Source organism: Lytechinus variegatus, chromosome 17 (genome assembly GCF_018143015.1).
Source record: "Lytechinus variegatus isolate NC3 chromosome 17, Lvar_3.0, whole genome shotgun sequence".
NCBI lineage: Eukaryota > Metazoa > Echinodermata > Echinoidea > Temnopleuroida > Toxopneustidae > Lytechinus > Lytechinus variegatus.
Genome location: NC_054756.1, coordinates 9,264,352 through 9,286,286, shown reverse-complemented (window position 1 = coordinate 9,286,286; position 21,935 = coordinate 9,264,352). Strand labels below are relative to the sequence as shown.

The 21,935-nt window shown below is 36.1% G+C and overlaps 2 protein-coding genes across 2 annotated transcripts; both read left to right on the top strand.

The window, feature by feature from the left end:
* Positions 1 to 7,234: 7,234 nt before the first annotated feature.
* Positions 7,235 to 12,814, top strand: LOC121431218 (monocarboxylate transporter 11-like). Its single transcript, XM_041628730.1, has 3 exons — positions 7,235 to 7,430; positions 10,882 to 11,025; positions 12,444 to 12,814. The coding sequence occupies exons 1-3, from the start codon at positions 7,235 to 7,237 to the stop codon at positions 12,812 to 12,814; spliced, it is 711 nt and encodes a 236-aa protein (XP_041484664.1).
* A 3,608-nt stretch (positions 12,815 to 16,422) lies between these two features.
* On the top strand, positions 16,423 to 17,746 carry LOC121431217. The gene is made up of 2 exons (XM_041628729.1): positions 16,423 to 16,836; positions 17,583 to 17,746. Exons 1-2 carry the CDS (start codon positions 16,440 to 16,442, stop codon positions 17,744 to 17,746), a joined length of 561 nt encoding a protein of 186 aa, XP_041484663.1. The 5' UTR covers positions 16,423 to 16,439.
* The last annotated feature ends 4,189 nt before the right edge of the window (positions 17,747 to 21,935 follow it).

The following is a 21,935-nucleotide window of genomic DNA, read 5'->3' as shown; positions in this document are numbered from 1 at the left end:
ATCAATATGATTTTTATTCTAAATCACAGGTTTAAATCACTTCCATTGAAACGTTCAAAAATGATTGGCGTTTTTTATTATTATTTGTGGCAGTGTTATGTTTTTTTTACTCAGAATAGAAATAATTTATGTACTTTATATCATTAAAACATAAAGAAATCCTTCATATATATTCAAAACAATTAAAATCACATCAATAAAATCAGTTTCATCTTGCAATGTCACATATAAGCGGATAACTCTTCGCCCCCTACTTCACTTTCACCATGATCATGATGATTTTTTAAAATCATTGATTTAATTCACTTCCATTGAAACATGCCCAAAATGCTTTAGTGGTGTTATATTTTTTTACTCAAAATAGAGATTTTATTAACTTTATATCATCAAAACATAAATAAATCATCCATATCAACTAAAAAAACAATTGAAATCATGTCAATAAAATCAGGTTGATCTTGCAATGCAGCCTGTAAGCGGTTAACACTTAGCACCCTACTCCACATTTTATCAGTGGACTTACAACATTTTCCCCATTAAATTCTTCTTTGTTGATAAGAAAATAGATTTCTCATTACTTTATGTCACAATGTTTTTGAGACATGTTTTTAGACAGCAGTATTTTTTAAATATGAGTCAGAGTTTAAAAAATGTTTTTTGGCAGTTCTTGTTTGATCATTCACATGATCCACTTTTGCCATGTCATATGAAGATGAACATTTTCAACTTGCAAACTGATAAAAAAATTAACACTACGTGTACATGAAGTAACAATCACTATCATAAGCTATGTCAGATTGAAAAAAGAAGAAGCTTTGCTGTGGTTTCTATTCTTTGGTTGGAAAGTAAGCAAAAACATTTCACACATAATTTTTGTAAATAAGTTAATAATAAATAAAATGTATAATTGTAAACCCATAGCAATGGTACTCAAGAACAAAAGAAAAATGTGTAAAAAGGGAATTTAAAGAATAAACTCTAAAGTCATACTATTATAGGCCTTAATATTCTAACAGAGAATTTAGCCAAGAGGGGTTGAACCAAGGCCGACTGTCTGTTAAGTTGTGCTTCATTTATCGGGTACACTGAGAAAGGTTCAATGATGCACAGGAAATGCTCCTGCCAAACTTCACTAAATCATGGCAACAACCCTACATAAAATGGCCTTTGCTAAGACTGAGCATTCATTTTTATTTATTTCTCATCGACTCTGATGAATTTAGTGCAAAAATACACAAAATCTGCATTGCCCCGGGTATATAAATAAATAAAGTGAAACACAAGTTCTCGCTCAAATTACTTACCGACAAAAAAAGAATAGTGTGAAATTGGGTCTAGATTACAATGCAGAAAATATAATTCCGACAGCCTTTCATACAACATCCTTAGATTTTTAATAAACTTACCTAAAAAAGGCGAGTCAAGATCCGATACTAATTTTTAGAGCGTGTTTATTTACAATTTGAGGGCAACTATAGCAGCGGCAAACCAGCGCAGCAGACTTCTCACATAGAGTTAGTACGTATTTAACTCTAATACCTCTCATTAAGTTCAGTCGGGTAGAAGCCACGCGCAACCTAACCAGGAGCTGTTTAGCATTAACTCGACAGGCCTAGAGTAGGGCTAGGTCAGGCAACGTTGGATGTGATCTAGAATGGTTAAAATCAGAAGGACTAGGTCCACAAGAGGGATGACAAATATATATATATATATATGTCAGGCGGTTCTTTCGAAAGCATAGTGGGAATCATTAATTCTTGGTTTGACTCGGACTGGCAATGTAACCATTTTCCCCTCGGGGCTACGCCCCTCGGAAAAAAATGGTACTAGTAATTGCCAGTCGAACCTCTGATAAATAATTACCACTATACTTTCTCAAAACCTAAATCGCTAAACTTAGAGTGGGAAGAAAAATTAACTAAATTGAAACAGACACTTGACAGCTGGTCAAAACGAAACTTAACTATTTTTGGTCGGGTAACTATTCTTAAATGTTTAGCACTTAGTCAAATAATACATTTGAGCATTGTTGATTCCATTCCAACGAAATTCCTGACAATTTTAAATAATATAGTGTATAGATTCATTAGGGGAACAGAAAAGTAGAAAAAAATAAAAGATGTACTTTAACAGAAAATTACATCAATGGTGGAATAAAAATGACTGATGTTCACCATCAAATGTTAAGCTTTCGGTTAAAATGGTTAGGAAGGTTTTTGAATGACAAAACAGAAATATGGGAAAAAATGTGTTTATATTGGTTTGACCTCCTAGGAGGTATCTCGTTCCTTTTAAATTGTAATTTCAGTATTAAAACACTGAAAATTGTAAACGAAAGGAAAATACCAACTTTTTACAAAGAAATATTAGAGGCCTGGGAAATTTTTAGAACTGTTACCACATTGAAAGATGTGTGTATGTCTAACCCTACCTGTAATGATATTCGAAATCAAATACTTTGGCATAATAAACATATAATATTTAATAACCAGTCTTTATTATATAAAGACTGGTATAGAAGTGGTATAGTTTACTTAACATACATTATTGGGAGAAATGGTTACATACCAATGGAAAACATTCAGAGAAAGATCGATATAAAAAGAAGTAAAAATACTGTTATTTTCGACTACACAAAATTAAAAAAGGCAATACCAGCAATTTGGATAAACAGTTTGAGCGATAATAGTGGCATCACTATCCGACTTCATGGTTTTATTGCTCCCCAGGTATTTATTGGAAAAAGTTTGAAATGCACCAGTGATCTGAGAAGTAATACTATATATAACCTGTTTCCCTCAAAAAATACTTTTTCCAATAAAGGCTGTTTACATTGGGAGAACAAACTTGATATTAATGTAAATTGGGCAAATGTATTTAAAAATAATCTTATTCAAGTTAGAGAAAATAAATTACGAGAGTTCAATCTTAAGTTATTATATTATCTCTTACCAGTAAGAAGTAACCTGTTCAAATGGAATTTTGCAACAGATGATTTGTGTCCAACATGCAAGGTTAAAAAAGATATTATACATGCTTTTACTGACTGTGAAGTAAACAAATCCTGTTTCAAATATATCAAAATTATTTTGCGAAAAGTTTACAATGTAAAAGTGGAAGTAAACATCAAACAATTACTTAAAGTTGAAAGTGATAGTAAAATATCTTTGTAACTATTGCATTTTGGTCAATATATAAAGTTGTTTTGTATAGGAACAAATCAGGAATTGAAAAAAGAAATTTTGTTTTGAAACATGTATTTATAAAAGAAATTAAAAAACGGATAGAAATGTACAACATTGATAGTAAAAAGACCAAAGAAAAAGATGAACTGCCCAAGAGCTTGTTACGATTCATGTTAGAAAACCTATGTAACGTAAATATGACTTTGTAATTATTGTAATAATACTTATATGTTTCATGATTTATGATTGTGTAACCTTTGATTTGAATGTGATTTATTGTGTAACCCCTGATTTTGATGTTAATAAATCCTCTAATAGAGGCAAAAAAAATACTTTCTCAAAACCTAATATAATTGCATGATATATGGATCACCGGAGAAAGTAAACTTTCAAGCTCGGAAGTTATAAGTGCCGATAATTGTATAGATAGATTTTATTTAATCTGCATAATCAGAAAAAGAAAAAGAAAAGAAAACATCATATGTATGCTGCAAAATACACTTATTTTGTCAAAAACATTATACGGTTCGATTAACTGTATCCAAATATCGTTCAACATCCATGCCTTGATGTTTATGGCAGCTATTTTATGTATTTAAACTGAATTATGTTTATATGCAACACTTTATAATAAGTCATTGCTTTGTTGTCATTTAGAAATAAATTTGTTCAAACTGAAATCAAGTCTTCATTGACTATAATTAGTTTTGTGTACAGAAACTCTCTTAAAGAAATAAATATTTTTTGTCTAAATATCAAATGTAAAATATAGGTCTGGTGTAATGTGCCGAAAATATCCAGTAGAACAGACCTGGGAAATGAAAAAAAAAATCTGAAATTGTGCAAGCGAACGAAGAGAGAGAACCAAAATTTTAACGTTTTGTTTACGATGTTTTTATAGACTTTGATATGATATTCAGGAAATGGTATGTTTCACTCCTTTTTCTTTTCTTAGCTTTGCTGCTTTCTTCATGTTCTTTGGTCGCAAAAATCAGGGACAAAATATCTGTAAGTATGTATATATTGGTTAACTCGCCTCAAATAATATATCTGCCAAGGATTGTCACATGAATTATGATGTCACAATACGTAAATAAGGTCACAATCAAGGTGCGCAGTATATGCTGTCGCAAACATAAATGCTGTTTTAGGTGACTAGATCCGTCTTCCTAAGTAATAAAATTCGTAAAATCCCGTGCCAGCAATAGTTCTGTATATAAATAGTTCGTTTTCAAATGGAGCAATCTAAATGATAGGAATGTACAACGGTAACACATATGAACGCTAAGCAATGAACTACCACAATGGTTTAACCATATTGCATTCAGTTTTTTTACGTATTTTTCGCCCTTGCCCTCTGATGATCTGCTCAATGAACCATTTTCATTCCTGTTATTGTAAAGACGTTCTGTGTTGCAATACTTCATTTAAGAAGAATACTTTATATCAGGTGCAGATCCAGGAGGAGGGCACAGGGAGCTCGTCCCTCCTTCTTTTAAGAAGCAAAATTAAATATTTTTAATGTAAAAATGCCATTTACAGAGGTGAAGACTTTTTTTGGGGGGGGGGGGCTTGTCAAATATTTTCGGGTACGAAATATCCTTTATGTGTGGTTGCTAACCTTTCTTTTTTCTTAGCTTGTCAAAGTTTTCCTCCGAAAAAATTGCCCCCACCCCCTTTGGAAAATCCTGGATCCGCCCCTGCTTTATATCACGGAGCTTTCATGTGATCACAATTTGATTTTTCATTGTTGATTGCAACTTGGGAAAACGCCTACGCTGCCTACAGAAACGCACGTTCCCAGGTGGAGTTCTAGATCTTTTTTTTCTGTCAAAGAGGAGATGTGGTTTTCACATGTTTGGGGGCTTTTAATAAAGGCATGAAGTTGGCCATTTTTAAACAAGAAAACTTACTCATTTCATCTATTTATTTACTTACGTATTCATTTATTTCTTTCTTCATTTGTTTATCTATCTATTCATATATTTATTCATTCATCTAATATGTATTTAATTTTTAAGTATTCATCTAACTATTTCCTTTTTTAATTCGGTCCTTGCGCGGGGAAGTTGGAGGGGGCAATTTTTAAAGGCAAATTGTGTCCTTTAAGTTGGGGTTTCTTTACATATCAATTATTCTAGATAAATGTATTTAAAAGAACGAACAATTATGATCTTTTTTCAAATTAAAACAGTTGTTATTCTAACGTTAAATCAGGGTAATATTCTCTTCTAGGAAGAGAAGTTATGTCAACTATAGTATTCCTTGAACTATTGAAATTTCTGACTATTTGTTTTTCTAAGGTGGCGAAAATTTCGTTTCCAAATTACTTCGGACCTTTCTGACAAAACAAACTCGTTCTATTATAAACTGCATAATATTCAAGCAAATGTATTTAAAGATCCTTGTAGTTAATCACTGATTTTGTATTCAGTGACTCTGTATCAATCTTTAGCAATGTATTAGCTTCCATCGCTTTAATGTATGTACGACCTTTTTATGCGTTGCACTGTAAACAATTTTGGGTAAGATTTTTACTAGACGAGGATAATTAAGTGTCAAAACAATTAAGGGCAGTATTTTACCCAATGCAGGAATCATATTGTCCAGTAAGGTTAAAAATATGCAGTACATAACTTTAGAATGGGCGAAAGTTTCATCACACTGGATAAATAAAAAATGCCCAAAAGCAATACCCAATGTTAGTTGGACACATAACTACACTAATGGAGCATTTTACGCAATATTTTTTAGAGTGTGGTTCATACTATCGTTAAATTTGCAGCAACCATATTTTGTTGTTGTGAACCTGGTGAAGAGAGAAAATATCATATTTTTATATGATTATATTTTTATTCTCAATCAGTGACTTTCTTTGGCCGTGTATTAGCTTCTACCGAAGCTCCTTCCTGTATATGACTCCTGGGGAGCGTTTCATGAAAGGACTTGTCAGACGTTTAATATCCGACAAGTCCCATTTTATCCGACAGTTACCATAGGAACAGTGCCTCTCAGCCAATCAAAATCATGGAAAGATGTCAGATCTGACAACTTGTCGGATGAAAATATTGATGAAACGCGCCCCAGGTATGTGTGACCTTTTTACCCTCTGGTTCACACTATCTTTAAATCCACGACAACCATGCTTCGCTGTTGTGAACATGACGAAGAGAGACAAGTTATGACTAAATTCCTTTCAACCAAAAACTTTTGTATAGCCCATATCAAACAATATTTCCTGAATATCTTTTGTGTAATATTCAATTCTGGTTCCAGTCGTACTGTTAACTCAATATTCAGTGTGTTAAATGGATGCACTTTTGCTGAGGTGCGGTTTCAATTTGTGATCGTAATTCATAATGGGTAGCTGTCCGGGTTAGCTATTTTGAAATCATTTCTTCTCCGAGTTTACCTGTAAAAGTATGTATCTTCCTGTCAGCATCTGGACATTTAGGTATAATAATGGCAATAGGATTCTATATAAGCGACATTAATATTGATCTGAAAACCACACCGAATGATATGGGAGTTGCACTTGGACTTCTGAAAACCCTTTTGTTCACACCCCTTCCATTTGAGAGGCAAATTTAAACAATTTTAATGTAAAAATGCCGTTATAACAGAGGTGACGACTTTTTTTTTGTTTGCTTGACAATTTTTTCGGGTACGAATATCCTTTTTTGTGGTTGAAAACTATTTTATTTTTTTGGCTTGTCATTTTTTTTCTCCTTCCCCCCCCCCCCCCCCTTCAGAAAATCCTGTGTCCGCCCCTTGACTGTCACGACTATGAATGACTTTTTTATCCGTTGGTTTCAAAACAACCATATGAACATGATAAAGAGAGAAAAGTTCTCTTTTTAGTACTATATGTATATTCCTTTCAACCATAAACTTTTGTAAAGCCCAAACCCAACAATATCTCCTGTATGTCGTTGTATCAACTCATTCTGGTTGCAATCATATACTGTTAACTCAATACCCAATGTGTTATGGGTTATGTGAGTGTACTTTTGCTGAAGCGCGGTTTCAATTTGTATTCCTAATACATAATGGGTAGCTGTTATAAAATCATTTCTTCTCCGAGTTTACCTGTAATAATATGTATATTCCTGTCAGCATCTGGACATGTAGGTATAATAAAGGCAATAGGATTCTTTATAAGCGACATTAATATTGATCTGAAAACCACACCGACTGATATGGGAGTTGCACTTGGACTTCTGAACACCGTTTTCTTCATACCAAGTAAGAAAGTAAAACAATCTTGGGTTTTTGTCTCACCTGCATAGCAGAGTAGGCACCGCTTTTCCGTATTGATTGCTAATAAGTGTACTTGTCTTATAGCCTCCAATTGTATTTTATTGTGGCTGCCGCCCTTTATCCTCGATAAACTGACGAAGCTTCGGTTACATACTCTCACTCCAAAAGAAATGTATTCACAGACTTTAGCGTGGCTTATGTGGAACTTTATTCCGTCATCCCACGGTCCAAAATCCGAGATAAAATACTGTAAACAAAACAGATATAGAGTCTAAAATCTATAACAGAGATAGATCTACAGCTCTAGGTATACCTAGGCTAGATTTAGATCTAACGTTAGATATCATTGCTCGTGCCTGCGTTAGGCCTATCTAAATCTAGAACCTATTCTAACGTTAGACCTAGATCCTAGGACCTAAACTTTGATTACATCTAGATCTAGAAATACAACTATATCTAGGGGGATTTAGGCCTAGTACTTACATTAGGCCTAGATCCAGACCAGATCATGATTTTAGATTATTATAGATCCACTCTAGATCTAGAAGGTCTAGATGTACATTAACATAGATCTAGATTTGTAGGCCCTAGATCTAATTTAGCGTTCTTTATAACTGGTAGACTTAGATCCTAGGCCCAAATTCTCACAAATTTCTTTCCTAGCTAGTCATGTGGTCACGTGAATATTCGTAGAAAAGGTTGCCACGAATCTGCTGCAACCTCCTGTAGATTTATCCGTTTCATGAATGGAGGTTGTGGCGGATCGGCTTGCCATTCTGGTTACATAAATATTCAAAGAAAAGGTTGCCACGGATCCGCTGCAACCTCCGGTAAATTTACCAGTTTCATGAATGAAGGTTGTGGCGGATCCGCCGCAACCTTTAAAAGAGCTATCGGCAAGTCTATTGTGCATTTGAAAAAGCAACCTGGTATCTGGAGGAAGAGTGATGACGATGATAAGATCGGTATTAAGACTGGAAACGAACATGACGAAAGGGACTCATTATGTCATATACAGGTACTACTTATAATATTATATTGGAATAAATTCGCTCGTTTGTTAGGTTAAAACAGTAGTCCAGTTCATTATTTTTAAGGCACTTGCCGGCTTGAAACCAAACTCCAATTTCAAGTTCAATTCCCCAGAGTGTTTGGCCCATTGAAAAAAAATGCAAAAGATCGCATCCGAAATCCACAACCCGAGTAATTACGAAACGCGCACGCGACCCGACTGAATAGTAACTGCCCTTACACCCGTGTGGCTGCAGGTGGAACTATAGTACAGTAGCAGTAAGTTGTATTTTTACATGGCCCTCTACAGAAATGTTTCGCTTGGGGAATAGCACGTGTACACTTTCGAAAAAAATCGAAAGTAAGGGAGTGACGCGGCTGAGCTTGCCATTGAGGCGCTTTTCCATTTTGTAAAGTGAAATGAAAGGATTTCGTGCATAATGATGAATTTCCATTTGAAAAAAAAATGTAAAATTTCAAAATTTCTGGGGCCGGGGCAACTGTCCTAATGCTGCATAAGGCCATGATTATATAGCAATCATAAACATAATTTTCGGCCCAAACTTTTCGTTTACCTTTAACGATCGAAATCTTCTTTGGAGAGGGCTGTTCATAATTTTGCCCCCGTCCTCATTCCAGATAATCAAGTAGTAGTAATACAATAGCAGTTTTGTTACTATTATTACTACCATTATTAGGTGGTCTGTCTATGACAGATCACCTATTGTTTTCGTCAGAATTTTCTTTCTTTATTTCTTTATTTCTTTCTTTATTCTTGGCACCTATGTTTGTCGCCAACTTTTCTCGAAATTGGCTGAATCAATTTTGCTGATTTTTTCGTCATATATAGAATCTATCATAGAGACCTCAAAATAAGCTTTTCAAGGTCATATGGTCATGATGACGTCATCTACGCGCCATTTTGTAAAATTCTTCATTTGATCATATCTTCATTATCAATTATCAAAACTTAACAATATTTACATGACATTAACTTCATGTCAAGGGTCAAATGTCAATGTCATCAAAGGTCATGTAGAGGTCATGACGCGCGCGTACGCGTGCGTCAAAGGTAAAAAAATTCTCCAAATGGCCTATAAAAATTTTTGGGTACGTTTCAGGTCATTTTAAGCATTTCAAAAATTTGCGCGCGCGCACGTACGCGCGCGCGTTTCCGCGCGTAACGCCTGAACGCAACACATAAACACCGTTTTTTTTACATCATTGCATTGATAATAAAATTTTGAACAATTTGATACCTTGATCAACCTTCTACGACCATTAATAACGAAATTAACACCCGTTAAAGTTTGCAGCACGTGTGCGCGCGAGCTCTCACTATAGGCCATATATGGGCAAAAACATGCCTTTTGAAAATTCACTGTAGCTCTTTAAATAGTCCGTTGACGCCAATTTTTTTTTTCATATATCGATAGAGTATGAGTTGTAGATTCCATTTCATGTCACCAATGTCCCTCAATTATATCGTGACGTCATCAAAATGGCGCCTAAACTAAAAATTTTAATTTTTTTAAAATCACGTCATCAAATTTATGCAAATTTGGTTGTAACTTCTTGAATATAGATCGTTTTTCACCCAGATTTTCATATATTGTAGTTTAGAAGCTACTCTTTCTCGTTAATTAACATGAATTTTCGTTTTGAGAAACGCATCATTGCGTAAAATAGCGATGAAAAGAGGCATGTCATTTTTCCTCATTTTGCGTGTAATCTCTATGGGACATGACTTTTTCTCATAACTAGATTCGACATTCCTCTATTTCGTGAGCCATATCTCCATTTTTTCTTGTCGGTTTTCCCTGAGCTTTTACCATGTAGTAGCTGAGATCCTACGCTTTCGGAAGTGTGCCCTCCATTTTTTGATCAGATGCCGGGATCATGCCCGTTTTTCACTTGCAAAATTGGTATTGTAATTCTCAGAATTGCTTACGTGTAATCTCTATGGGGAATATCGTAGCTCAATGGATAACGCATTTGACTTGCTTTCTCGAGGGCGGAGGTTCGAGTCCTGGGGTGAACAAGATGATTTTTTTTTCAATTTTTTTTTCTTTTTGCCACCTCTTACATGATCCTTTATGATAATTAAAAGGCATAAAAGTTTAAATTTAGCAAGATAAAACAGATTATAATTGCTTTTTTCATATAACATGCACTGTCATACATCAAAGAGACCCTTTTCACAGAGCTTTATCATCTCCCGTCTTTCACAAGTATTCCATCCATAATGAGCATTCCGTTGTCATCATGAAGATCATATTGACATGCATGAACATGGTAATAGTGATCATGATTGCGAGTATAAAGACAGACCACCTAATTCGTCCGCATGACGAATTAAATTCTAGTTATTATTATTATTATTCGGTTTTTCTTTGCTAACCATTACGTTATCTCTTTTCCAAAGGTCCAATAATTGCCGCCCTCTGTCGATATCATTTTCTTCGTCGTCCGTTGGTTATTTCTGGGGCGTGTCTTCAAACATTAGGAGTGGCGCTCTTGTCATTGGCAACTAGCAAAGCTCAAATGATCATCTTTCTCTCAATGACAGGTAATTATCCGAATAGACGTTCCATGCGTATATTTTACAGAATGCTTTCCATTATCCAACTTCTTCCTTTATTGAACCACTAAATTGCATGATCCCGATAGGTTTGCTGTTAGTCCAGTATTTTTTTTTAGTTTTCACTTGGAACAAATTGCAACAGACTTTATTCCAATGTAGGACATTTTTTTTAGGTGTATAGAAGACCATACTTAAAGTCCCAAAAACTCCGAATATGGAAAAGTGTTCTAATTTGCATAATATAATGGTTAGTTTTGGTCATATTCGCTCATTTAGTTTACGCAGTAGACGACGCTAGTGTAACACGGTATAACTTGCATCGGCTCGCAGTTCAGAATCGGCAATTTGCACCACCAAAGTAGTAGGTTCTGAACCACGAGCCGATGCAGAATTGTCTTTTCTACTACTAGTATACTTATTAACTGCAAAAAAAAGGGGTGAACGCTGCATTTTTGAGTACAAATGTCCCACTTGGCACAAATGTTCCTTGAGTCAAAAGAAAAAGATTCATCCAAAGAGACACGCTGTATCTATGCAAATAAGCAAGTAATTTGCATAAATTTGCATATTATGTCGATATGTAAAACAAGTAATTCAGAATATATATTTCACCAGAACTTCCCTAAAATTGGAAAATAAAGACTTAGGGTAAGACAGGGAAGAAAATTGTCATAAAATAATTGGGATATCCTTGTTTATTATTACCTAATTTACATAAATTATGCAAATTATAATTTAAAAAGAGTATTTTTTTTCAAGAATCCTGAACTGTTTTATAAATAACAACAATTAATACAAAATGTCAACATTCTACATGAAAGAGAATATATTAGCGAAAACATCGATATGCTTCATGACAGTATTAGTGTCTTAATTTGCCTAGAAAGAGGGCAAATATGTCAAAATGTATGACGTGATATTGCGCTAAAACGAGACCAAAACAACCTCTATGTCACAGTCACACTCACGAATCGGACAATAAAGCGATCAATGGTATGTCATTCGAGATAACACAATCTCAACACAATAGCTTCCATCGGCTTCTCGTACCGCTTTTGTTGGTGTGTCTGCTACACCGTAATCTATGATACATACGGGCAAAATGCATTTCGGTGTCGGTAAAACACTATCAATTTTGTTTTATTTGTTTCTAATTTGTTTCTCTTGGAAAATTTACATTGCTTTGCAGGTTACTGCTTAAATGAAGCTCTGGCACATGAATCATGACGAATGTACCCCGCCTCAATCCATATATTAACTTTGTTAAAATATATATCTTTTGGAGACCCCGAAGAGGCAAAACCTTACATTCTGAGGAATCCAAAAAACCCTAAAATATTCAGGTGTGCCTGTTATGCATGTATATAATATGTGTTTTTTTTTCAATTCATCGTATCAAACAGGTTTTGGAATCGCTACCTTGATTACAAGTTGTATTTTGACATTACATCATGTGGCTCAGGAAAACTACAATCTATGCTATGGCCTTGGTTTGAGCGGGTATGGCGCCGGTATGGTCCTTTTGCCAATCGTAGCTGAATTCCTTCGTCACCCGTACGGTTGGAGAGGTGGATTGCTCATTATAAGCGCCCTTGTAGCGCATACCATTCCATGCGCTGTGGGAATAAGAATGAAATTCGACAAAATAAGTACACAGAGAAATGGTTATAAGCCAATCGAAAGCTCGTCTACAGGACCTTCGGAAATGGACATAACGGAAGAAGACAAAGCAACGAATTTCCATGGCTCAGGCCTGTCAGAAGGTGAGGTGTAAGGTCGGAAGCTTAAGTAACAGATCCGTTGAAGGCTCAGTGAGGCCAGTATTTTTTATGAAGTTTTCACCCTTATATCGCTCGATTGGTTTCTGTTTTTTGAAAACGGTAACAGGGCTTACCCACATACATACACGCACACACACCTTCACCCGCATACACACCCCGAAGGGGGGGAGGTAGGCGACACTTCCCAGAAGGAAAACCAGTAAGACCAGTAAGGATTTTTACTGGTTTCCAGTAGAATTTCACTGGTTTCCTCTTTCCAGTATATTTTGACTGGGCCAGTTGATTTTTAACTGGACCAGTAAAAATCAATTGCATTCCAGTTGAAGCAATTAGTGACACCAGTTAAATTGTTTTTCATCAAAGATATGAATTTGTGACCCCCGATTTCTTTCACCTAATTTGAAGCTTTTAATCAGCCCGGGTCAGCTGTGCGCACACGCAGAACCAACTAACATGACTAAGCGTACAATGTCCGCTCAGCTGCGCGGTTGAATCTGATTGGATCGGATTGGATCACGCTAGGTTTGCGACCGTTCTATTTTGAGCAAGGGTGACACGGAGGTGGGCATGGTGGGAGGGACACGTACGGCAATTTATTGAGACTGTTCATTTTCAGCAGGCATTGTTTCTTGTCATTTTCTTGTCAAGGAATGGGAGAAACAATTCATTAGCTGTCTCATCGCTCTATGCCTACGTGATTATTTGCTGAAGATTAGTACAGATGTCGCCTCTCTTCTTCATCTTTTTCTCATTCAATCTCATCGATACCCGGTGTCGGGTTTCTCTTCCCCTCCCTTGTGGAGAAATGAAATGCGTAAATGTAGCAAAGTTCCCCAAATCAGACGGAGGCTCCAATTTGTTTAATCTTTTGACGGTTTTTTTTTTTCATTCAATGAGAATTATTTATATATCAAAATGTTCAGAATGAACTGAATGACTTGAATCTTTTTCCGTTGGTAAAAAATAGCCCACTCCCGGCAAGAAACCGCCAGATCTAGCCGGAAGCGTTCAGTCAAAAAGTTCAATACCACAGAAATTTTTGACCAAATTGATGGAAAATAAACAAAAAATGACGGTGCGATGGCACAACAAAAAATCGTGATTTAACATCGCCATAACGAAGAAGAGTTAAATTTTCTAATGCTTTTTCCGTTGGTGAACTAGGCCAATCGGATCAAAATATATGGTTGCAAAAAGGGGGGAAATGGCACATTTTTGCGGCTTTTCACGGCGGCGCGCGGTGTGTTTGAAGAGGTTGACGCTTAAGTGTTAGGGTAAAATCCATATGGTGAGGCTGGTGTTACTGGTCCAATAAATGGTTTCCAGTAGATGTTTACTGGTTTCCAGTATATGTTTACTGGACAATTTGATTTTTAACTGGACCAGTAAAAATCAACAGGAGACAAGTTTAAACAATTCCATTTATACAGATGAAGCAAAGTAGTAATACCAATTAAATTATATTTTATCAAACTAGTGTTACTGGTCCAATAAATAATGACTTTATTTCAAGTCAGATCATTTGACGAATTATGGAAAATGAATCTTGCAATTCAGAGAAAGTTATTATCGGTATCATTTATCATTGTTATCGTTCTTCTTATAATTATCATTATCATTATTATTATGATAATTATGATTATTGTTGTTATCATTCTTTTTACTGTTATCATTGTTATTGATATTGTAATTATTATCATAGTTATCAAGTATTAACATTGTCATTAAAATAATTATATCCTTTAATTAGGATTAAGATCAAAGCAAGATATATTCCTATGGGCCCTGTTGTACAAAGAGTTACGATTGATCTGACAATCGTAACTATGGACGGCCAGCAAAGTCAACATCTATTATTCATGTTTGTTCAAAATATTTTCTAGCTGTGATGTATATTCATGCATTCATTGTTTTCTTGAAAATCCACCGCGCTTCTCTTTGCATCAATAGGACATTGTGCAAATTTTTCGTAGAAAAAATTATGACACTGATGGATTTCCATAGTGACGATTTATCGCATCAATCGTAACTCTTTGCACAACAGGGCCCAGATATAGTCAACTGGTCTAAAATATTTAATTGTTTGAAATTGAACTGGTCAAGACCAGTAATACCAGTAATTATGATGATGCTGATCACGTGGTTTACCTCATTTGCATATTTCCTGTTTTTTTTAAAAAAAAAATCAGGATTTAGAATGGAATATCCTTCCAATGGCACTCATTGTTGTGTAAAAACTTTCTTAATAAGTGTGTGAACTAATTCACAATGAAAATGTCCAATTTCATATATCACATTTCAAATGACAGCAAAAAGATTAATTTACTAACCATCTTTTCCATCACATTTCACTGACCATGGTAAATAACAAACGAAATGCGTACAATAGAGTATCCCAAAGGGAGCCCCCTGTCTACACCGGAGAGACAGGACGATGTCTGGACGGTGTCGTTAGAAAAGGACGGGATCATGCGGTAACCTTTAAGATACGATGGTCTTTATAATAAATAATAATAAAAAAAAGGAGAGGAACGATTTTTTAAAGACACGTCGAAAAAAAAAATTGGCCTAACGAGTTGGCGGTAATAGTCAAATATGACTGGTCGCCATTAATTTTCAACAAACAACAACATAAATTGATCCAGTAATACCAATACGAGGACCAGTCAGACCGGACGAACAGACCAGTAAGGACTAGCTAAAATTGGATACCAGCATGAAGACCAGTTTAATTTTTAACTGGACCAGTAAAATATAACTGGACCAGTGTGACCAGTTAGACCAGTAAACCGATGTTCCAACTTCCAGAGTTACCAAATATTATACTTGTCTAATTGGTCTACTGGTCTAACTGGTTTTTCCTTTTGGGTTACATTAACGAGTGGATACCATGCGCGACAGGTAATTTTGCATAATCTGAAAACGCACCCCTTAACAAGTATTGGAAGCAAAAAACAATACTCTTGGCAAGTATTCCCCGAATTGAACCCATAAACAAGTACAGCGATATTTTAATTGCAATGCCACGGACGTCGGCCGTCGGTTTCACTTCTACCTACCTCATTAGTTGAGTACTGCCCCACCTCCACAAATCGTACTCTTAAAACGTAATGTTGACTGTTGGGACGAAAGTACACCCTTTAAGAACATTTTGTTATACCATCTAAACTTTCCGAGCGAAATAGATACCCTTTGACCTCTTTATTTCAGTATTTTTACACGTATTACGTTATCTTGAAAAAGACATCCTTTATGCGTATTTTGGGGTCGCGCATGGTATCCACTTGTCAATGTAAGTGCCCCCCCCCCACACACACACACCCAGATATATATATACATGTATGTATATCTAAACCAAACTTTCCGTAGTAGGCAACCTCAATGGTACAGATAGCAGCTTGACTGTCTAACGTTAACAGTGCAGTGTATTGAAAAATATCAGTAAGACGGACGTATCGTGATTGCTATTTTCCTATCTACATGTATATATTTTTTTCAGGAAACAACCAATATCGGCATGTTGATTGCTTTCGTAGCTTCACCAATATCCTTCGTGAATCTGATTTCTACAAAGATCCTGTATTTACCCTGATATTTGGTGTGGATTTTGCGTTCTATATGGTCTACAATGGTTGGCACTCTTTTCTCGTACCCCATGTTCTGCAAAGAGGAATCTCGGTCCAGAAAATCATTCTTTTGACATTTTCAGGAGCAGTAGGGAATACTTTAAGCAGATGTGGTGTAGGTGTCATTACAAACCACCAATTCAAGCCGATTGATGTCTTCATCCTCGCTACGATCCTCAACATCGGTGCTTTACTCGTCGATGTGCTTGTAGTCAACTATTACGCTTTGTTGGTGACGTCATGCTTCTCTGCCATGTCCGTCGGAGGGAGGGCGGTGGTCACAACCCTTATTGAGAGGGAAAGGGCTTCTCCCGATAAATTCGATGTCGTCTATTCACTCGCAAGATGTACTTCCGGAGGTGGGATGTTTCTTGGAGGTTATTTAGGTGGTAAGTTGGAGTTTAAATTGATCAAAGACATTGATTAAAATACCTCGTCATTCCTATCAGGCTAGCACTTAATGTTTCAGTTGCAACCATACAACGACCTCCAAACCGACTTTATATCGTTGAGAATATGGTAGGCCTAACTTTTGATAGGTCTGCAGATGGTACTGTTAACCGTGATTGCGGTGCCATATATCTAAGGTACATGAATGTTCTCTTTTTTACCTTTTTTTACATTATTTTATCTTATCATGGTTACTTTCAAAGAAACAAACCTGTACACCCCTGATGTTTGTTAGATGAAGGTGGGGCCCTTTTTTTAAATGAACAGCATGTTTGACAATACCTCGGTCATATTTGCTCTACAGCAGCCGAACGGCGAGTCGAAAAAAGCCGTTTTATTCATTTTTATTCAACCCCCACAATATGTAGCTGGTACCAAAAATAAAACAGCGCTGTTCTCGACTTGCCGTAAGGCCGTCATAGAGCAAATGTGACCGAGGTAAAAATCCGAAGGCTGGTGGTCAAGCTACCAAAATAAACACACGATAAATGATTAATATACCTGCAAACGTACATATGCCCCTCCTTTCATATACGCCCACACCTACAAAACAGCCCTCAAATTTACCCCCCCCCCCTCCAAAAAAAGACATGTACACACTAATACCGTGACGCATTCTTTAAAAACAAGTACATGAAGCAATCAATTTTAATGTTCGTTATTCTTTTCGTTATTTTACTTCCAGGTTTAGTCGCTGACACCTTTTCTTCGTTCAATGCTACATTCATGATGTTACCGATCATTGACGCTGTTGTTCTTATCCTGATCTTGGTGATGAAATGTAACCCTAAACCTGATGATATTGGCAATTTTCAGTTGAAAAATGTGTCCAGTCCTCATGATGGATAACAAAGCTCTCCGGAACATTTAGATTCCTCATTGCATCTTTTCTCAAGTGTTCAACTAACATCGCCGCCCATCTCGTAAGGGCCTACTCTATACCTTACTGCTTCAACTGCTCATTTCCCAATCCCTTTTAGAATAATTATCATGGATGAAACTTCCATCCTCGCCCCTACCTAAATTCCATCAACGTTGTGCTTTATTGTGTTATAATATGGATCTTTTGGTGCAGGTTCATCTGTCTCTAATGTTCACCTCGATTACCTCGCTCACTTACAGTTTATTTGAACTTTCCCGGGATTGTTGCCGGACTTCGGGAAGTCAACAACCGCTGACGTTATTAACTGAAGATGTCAATCAAGATGTACCTGAATGGACTTTACACATGTATAGCCTATAGCATTGCATGCTCACATTACTTGTTTGATTAGATACCCATGTCAATGATTGCAAAATGGTTAAGAAAATCAACTTTAGTATGCTCTGGTATTAGGTCTAAGTCCCCAAAAAATTCAGCACGCGATTCGCACTCGCAGCATTATACAGTGCGTATCAAAAAAAGTTTACACTTTGAAAAAGACCTGGGAATTAAAAAAGATGCAACATGTGGGTAAGTTTTTCACATATAATCTTGGGTTTGGGTCTCATCTATCCAATGAAAGTAAAGGTTTTGACAGAATATTACACTTGAGTGAGCACTGTCCATTTTTTGTAAAGCTCGCAGAAACCTGTTTGCGCAGATATGCTAGTTTTCACGCTGTGTAAAGGGGAAAGGGCGAAATCATACCTATCCTGCGCTACATTTCTCATGCATTTCCCTTGCACTTTTAGTCGATTTAGATAAAAAAAAAACCGGATGCATTCAATCATTTTGTAACAATTTTTCCACCCAAAATGTAATTTTAGCACTTAGTAAGCACAACCTTTACCCTTTTTGTGCCAGCTGGATCTGAGCACATAACTGAATCTGAAGAAAAGTTTATATCAGACATCTCCAGCATTTTTCACTAAGTTTATATCATTTAAAGTGGGTTTCATTTCATTTTTCATTCAGTACTTGTTTCTCCACACTTATCCCAAGCTTGACAATGATTAACAAAATTAAAATCAAGCCTAAGCCATTTCATGTAAATCACAGCTCAGTGTAAAGCAAATATCGCCACGATGGCCTCGGTGTATGGAGGAGTGGGGAGCAATGTACTCTTCGAAGTGTTTTGGGCAAAGGAAACAAGTTAAAAAGGTAAAAGATTATCTTCAAATCAATTTTACTAGCTAAATTCCACGTAATCTTCATGATTAAGGTCTACTTTTATTCGCACAACTATTTCAAAGTTCTGCGCAACTAATTTTTCACTAACTTTTCAAAAGTAAGTGGGGCTCACTCAAGCGGAAATATTTTTTGACAGTTATATCGTCATTTGCTTAAATGTTAAAATGTGGAAAAATCTTCAGGATATTACAAATGTATAGATTTATACAAATTTTTCGAAGTGTAAACTTTTTTTGATACGCACTGTATACTGGTATTCACATCCTCTCTACAATTGTCCAATGTTGGACAGTGCTGATACCTTTTAGGTAAAGGTCAGTTTAATAATCCAAAGTTTCATTTTTTCAGATTTTGACGTCGCGCTTCGTCCACCCTCTTCATGGTTACCCTAGCTCGATTGTTTGCTGATTTCTTTATTAAAAACGTACTTTACTGTCCTTAATCACGAGTCACTGCAAAAAGTCTTCAACAGGTGCTTTTTCAGATCGATTGATTAAAATGTTCAACTCGCACTCGCATGTTTTGCTTTGTTATTCACGCATATTATTAATAGTTACAAAAGTGTTTACATTGTCTTATTTTCACATCTTAAAATAAAAAAAAACTCAGCTCGGGCTTTGCGCTCACACCAATGGCTTAGTTCTGTGCCCACCCTCTTGCATGTTTACATTGCTTCGAATAATCTGTATTTAGTTTTGAATATGCAACTCGCTCGCGCTACTGTGTTCTTTATTATCAAAATCTTGCTTAATCAGTCCAGATGTTCCACTTACGCTTCGCGCTCGCTATATTTGATTGATGAGAAATGTATTCTATTTACGAGTCACTGTAAATAGTCCTTTTCAGACCAGTTAAATAAAAGTTTCAGTTGATTTGAATAAAGTTTCATAACAAAAAATTGCTTAGAATGTCGATTTTTCTGGTCGGTAATTAAAATTTCAGGTCGCGCTTCGTGCTCGCATCAAGTGTTTGGTTAAACATTCATCCTCTTCATGGTAAAAAAGTGAACTCGCGCTTCGCCCTCGCATGGATCATTTAAATAGATACGCATCTACTTGATGATTACAAAAGCTGCTCAAAATGTTCACTTTCGAGGTATAATACATAAAATATCCACAAATTTGAGCTCGGCGCGCATTGCGCTTGCATGATAATTTATATTTAGGCCACATGAAATACCTTATCTTGTTTCTAAGAATCAAAATTTAGTTAGGCCTAACCCTTAAAAAAGGGGGAACATGTTTTGGCGGCCGCGACAGGGAAAGTGTGAATAAACATATTTAGTTTCCGCCCCTTCCCATTCATGAAAGCTGGACCTGCCATTTGGGTAAGTCGAGAGAAAATGTGACTGAGGATAATAAGGAACTCTACCATGAATCATGGTTGTCAGAGGTGGTTACACTTCGTAATTCCGAAGATTCGTAATTCAGAAACACTAAATTTCCTCTACCTCGAAGTTCGTTAATCCAAAAACGAAAAGGGGTCCGTCATTCCGAACATACCGAACATTTGTGGCGTTATTCCGAAGGTTCGTCAGTCCGAAAACGAAATAAGGTTCGTTAGTCCGAAACGAAAAAGATTTGTTATTCCGAAGGTTCGATAATCTGAATCCGTCATAAGGTTCGTTGTTCCGAAGGTTTGTTAATCCGAAAACGAAAGAAGGTCCGTTGTTCCGAAGGTTCGTTAATCCGGAAACAAAATAAGCTTCTTTATTCTAAAGGTTCTTTAATCTGAAAAAAAATGAAATAATCGGTGGCGAAGCCAGGAAAACCGGAAGGGTAAGCGTTATGGAGGGGGGGAAGTGTTGCTTCTCAATCTCAGGATGGCTTTCGCCACTACAAGGGGGGGAGGTCATTCACATTTTCCCAGATCGGCTGCTCAAAGACGCGTATGGAACTAACTAGATTATTACTTCGAGCGGGAAGTGCGAGTTGAAATTTTTGATAAACTGTCATTAAGAGGGTTTTTAAGTAATTTGTTAGAGTGGAATTAGGCATATAAATATTAAGAGAAATGCACCCTCGCAGCGTCAGCTGATAGGTTTTTACGATCAGACCAGAAAAGGAATATTTTGAGAAATTCATGGAATACATGAATCAGTTCCAGCTTCTGGCTCTCATGAATTGTAAACTTATTTTCTTATAGTTATTTTTGAAGATTAAAATTCTACCATGTACATAACTATTATTTCAAATGACTTGGTTTCAAGTACTACCCGGTAGTATGTCACGTGTTTTAACACTGTATGTAGTGAGCATATTCTGATTCTTTACGTACAAGCTCAGATATACCCGGATTGATACTTCCAGTCCACGTCAAAACACAACTGCATAACTATGTTTCTAAAATCCTTCAAATCATATTACAGTAGTCAAATAAACTCTTATCAAATACTCAACACTGTTTAGTTATACTGCTCTTATATTTCCAGTACGATGTCCGTACGGTGAGTAGAAAACAGCCATGGATTTCTTCAAAATGGCTGTTTTCGACTCGCCGTACGGCCATTGTATGCGAAATGTGACTGAGCCATTAGTTATGGATGGTCGGATTTGGTGAGTAGGTAACGATTTTTAGTGACATCTTGTCCCATTTTGTTCTGTTTGCTTGCTCCAGTCAAGGTATTGATCAGTCAGAATTAGGTATTTCATTTCAATGACTCTTTTAATAAAAAAGTAATTCGCCCCTGAAGATTATATATATAGGCCTATATATATATATATATCCGTCCTGGTTATGCATAATAACAACATTTGAAACAGATCATTCGAACGCCTCCCTAAAATATGTACACTTTAACAACCGAAACAGACATGTTTTCTGTTGATTTCTGAAAACCTGCCTTCAGAATATCATTTGTGTCATATTAAATTCGTTCCGTGATGTTTACTCCAGTTCTAAGAACGCTCGTTTGATCCAAATCAC

Excerpts from the sequence above, each read along its gene's own strand:
- LOC121431218 (XM_041628730.1), top strand. The coding sequence starts at position 7,235 with ATGGGTAGCTGTTATAAAATCATTTCTTCTCCGAGTTTACCTGTAATA. Across the intron at positions 7,431-10,881 it reads CACCGTTTTCTTCATACCAA|GTCCAATAATTGCCGCCCTC; the intron begins GTAAGAAAGTAA and ends TCTTTTCCAAAG. Across the intron at positions 11,026-12,443 it reads CATCTTTCTCTCAATGACAG|GTTTTGGAATCGCTACCTTG; the intron begins GTAATTATCCGA and ends CGTATCAAACAG.
- LOC121431217 (XM_041628729.1), top strand. The coding sequence starts at position 16,440 with ATGGTCTACAATGGTTGGCACTCTTTTCTCGTACCCCATGTTCTGCAA. Across the intron at positions 16,837-17,582 it reads TCTTGGAGGTTATTTAGGTG|GTTTAGTCGCTGACACCTTT; the intron begins GTAAGTTGGAGT and ends TTTTACTTCCAG.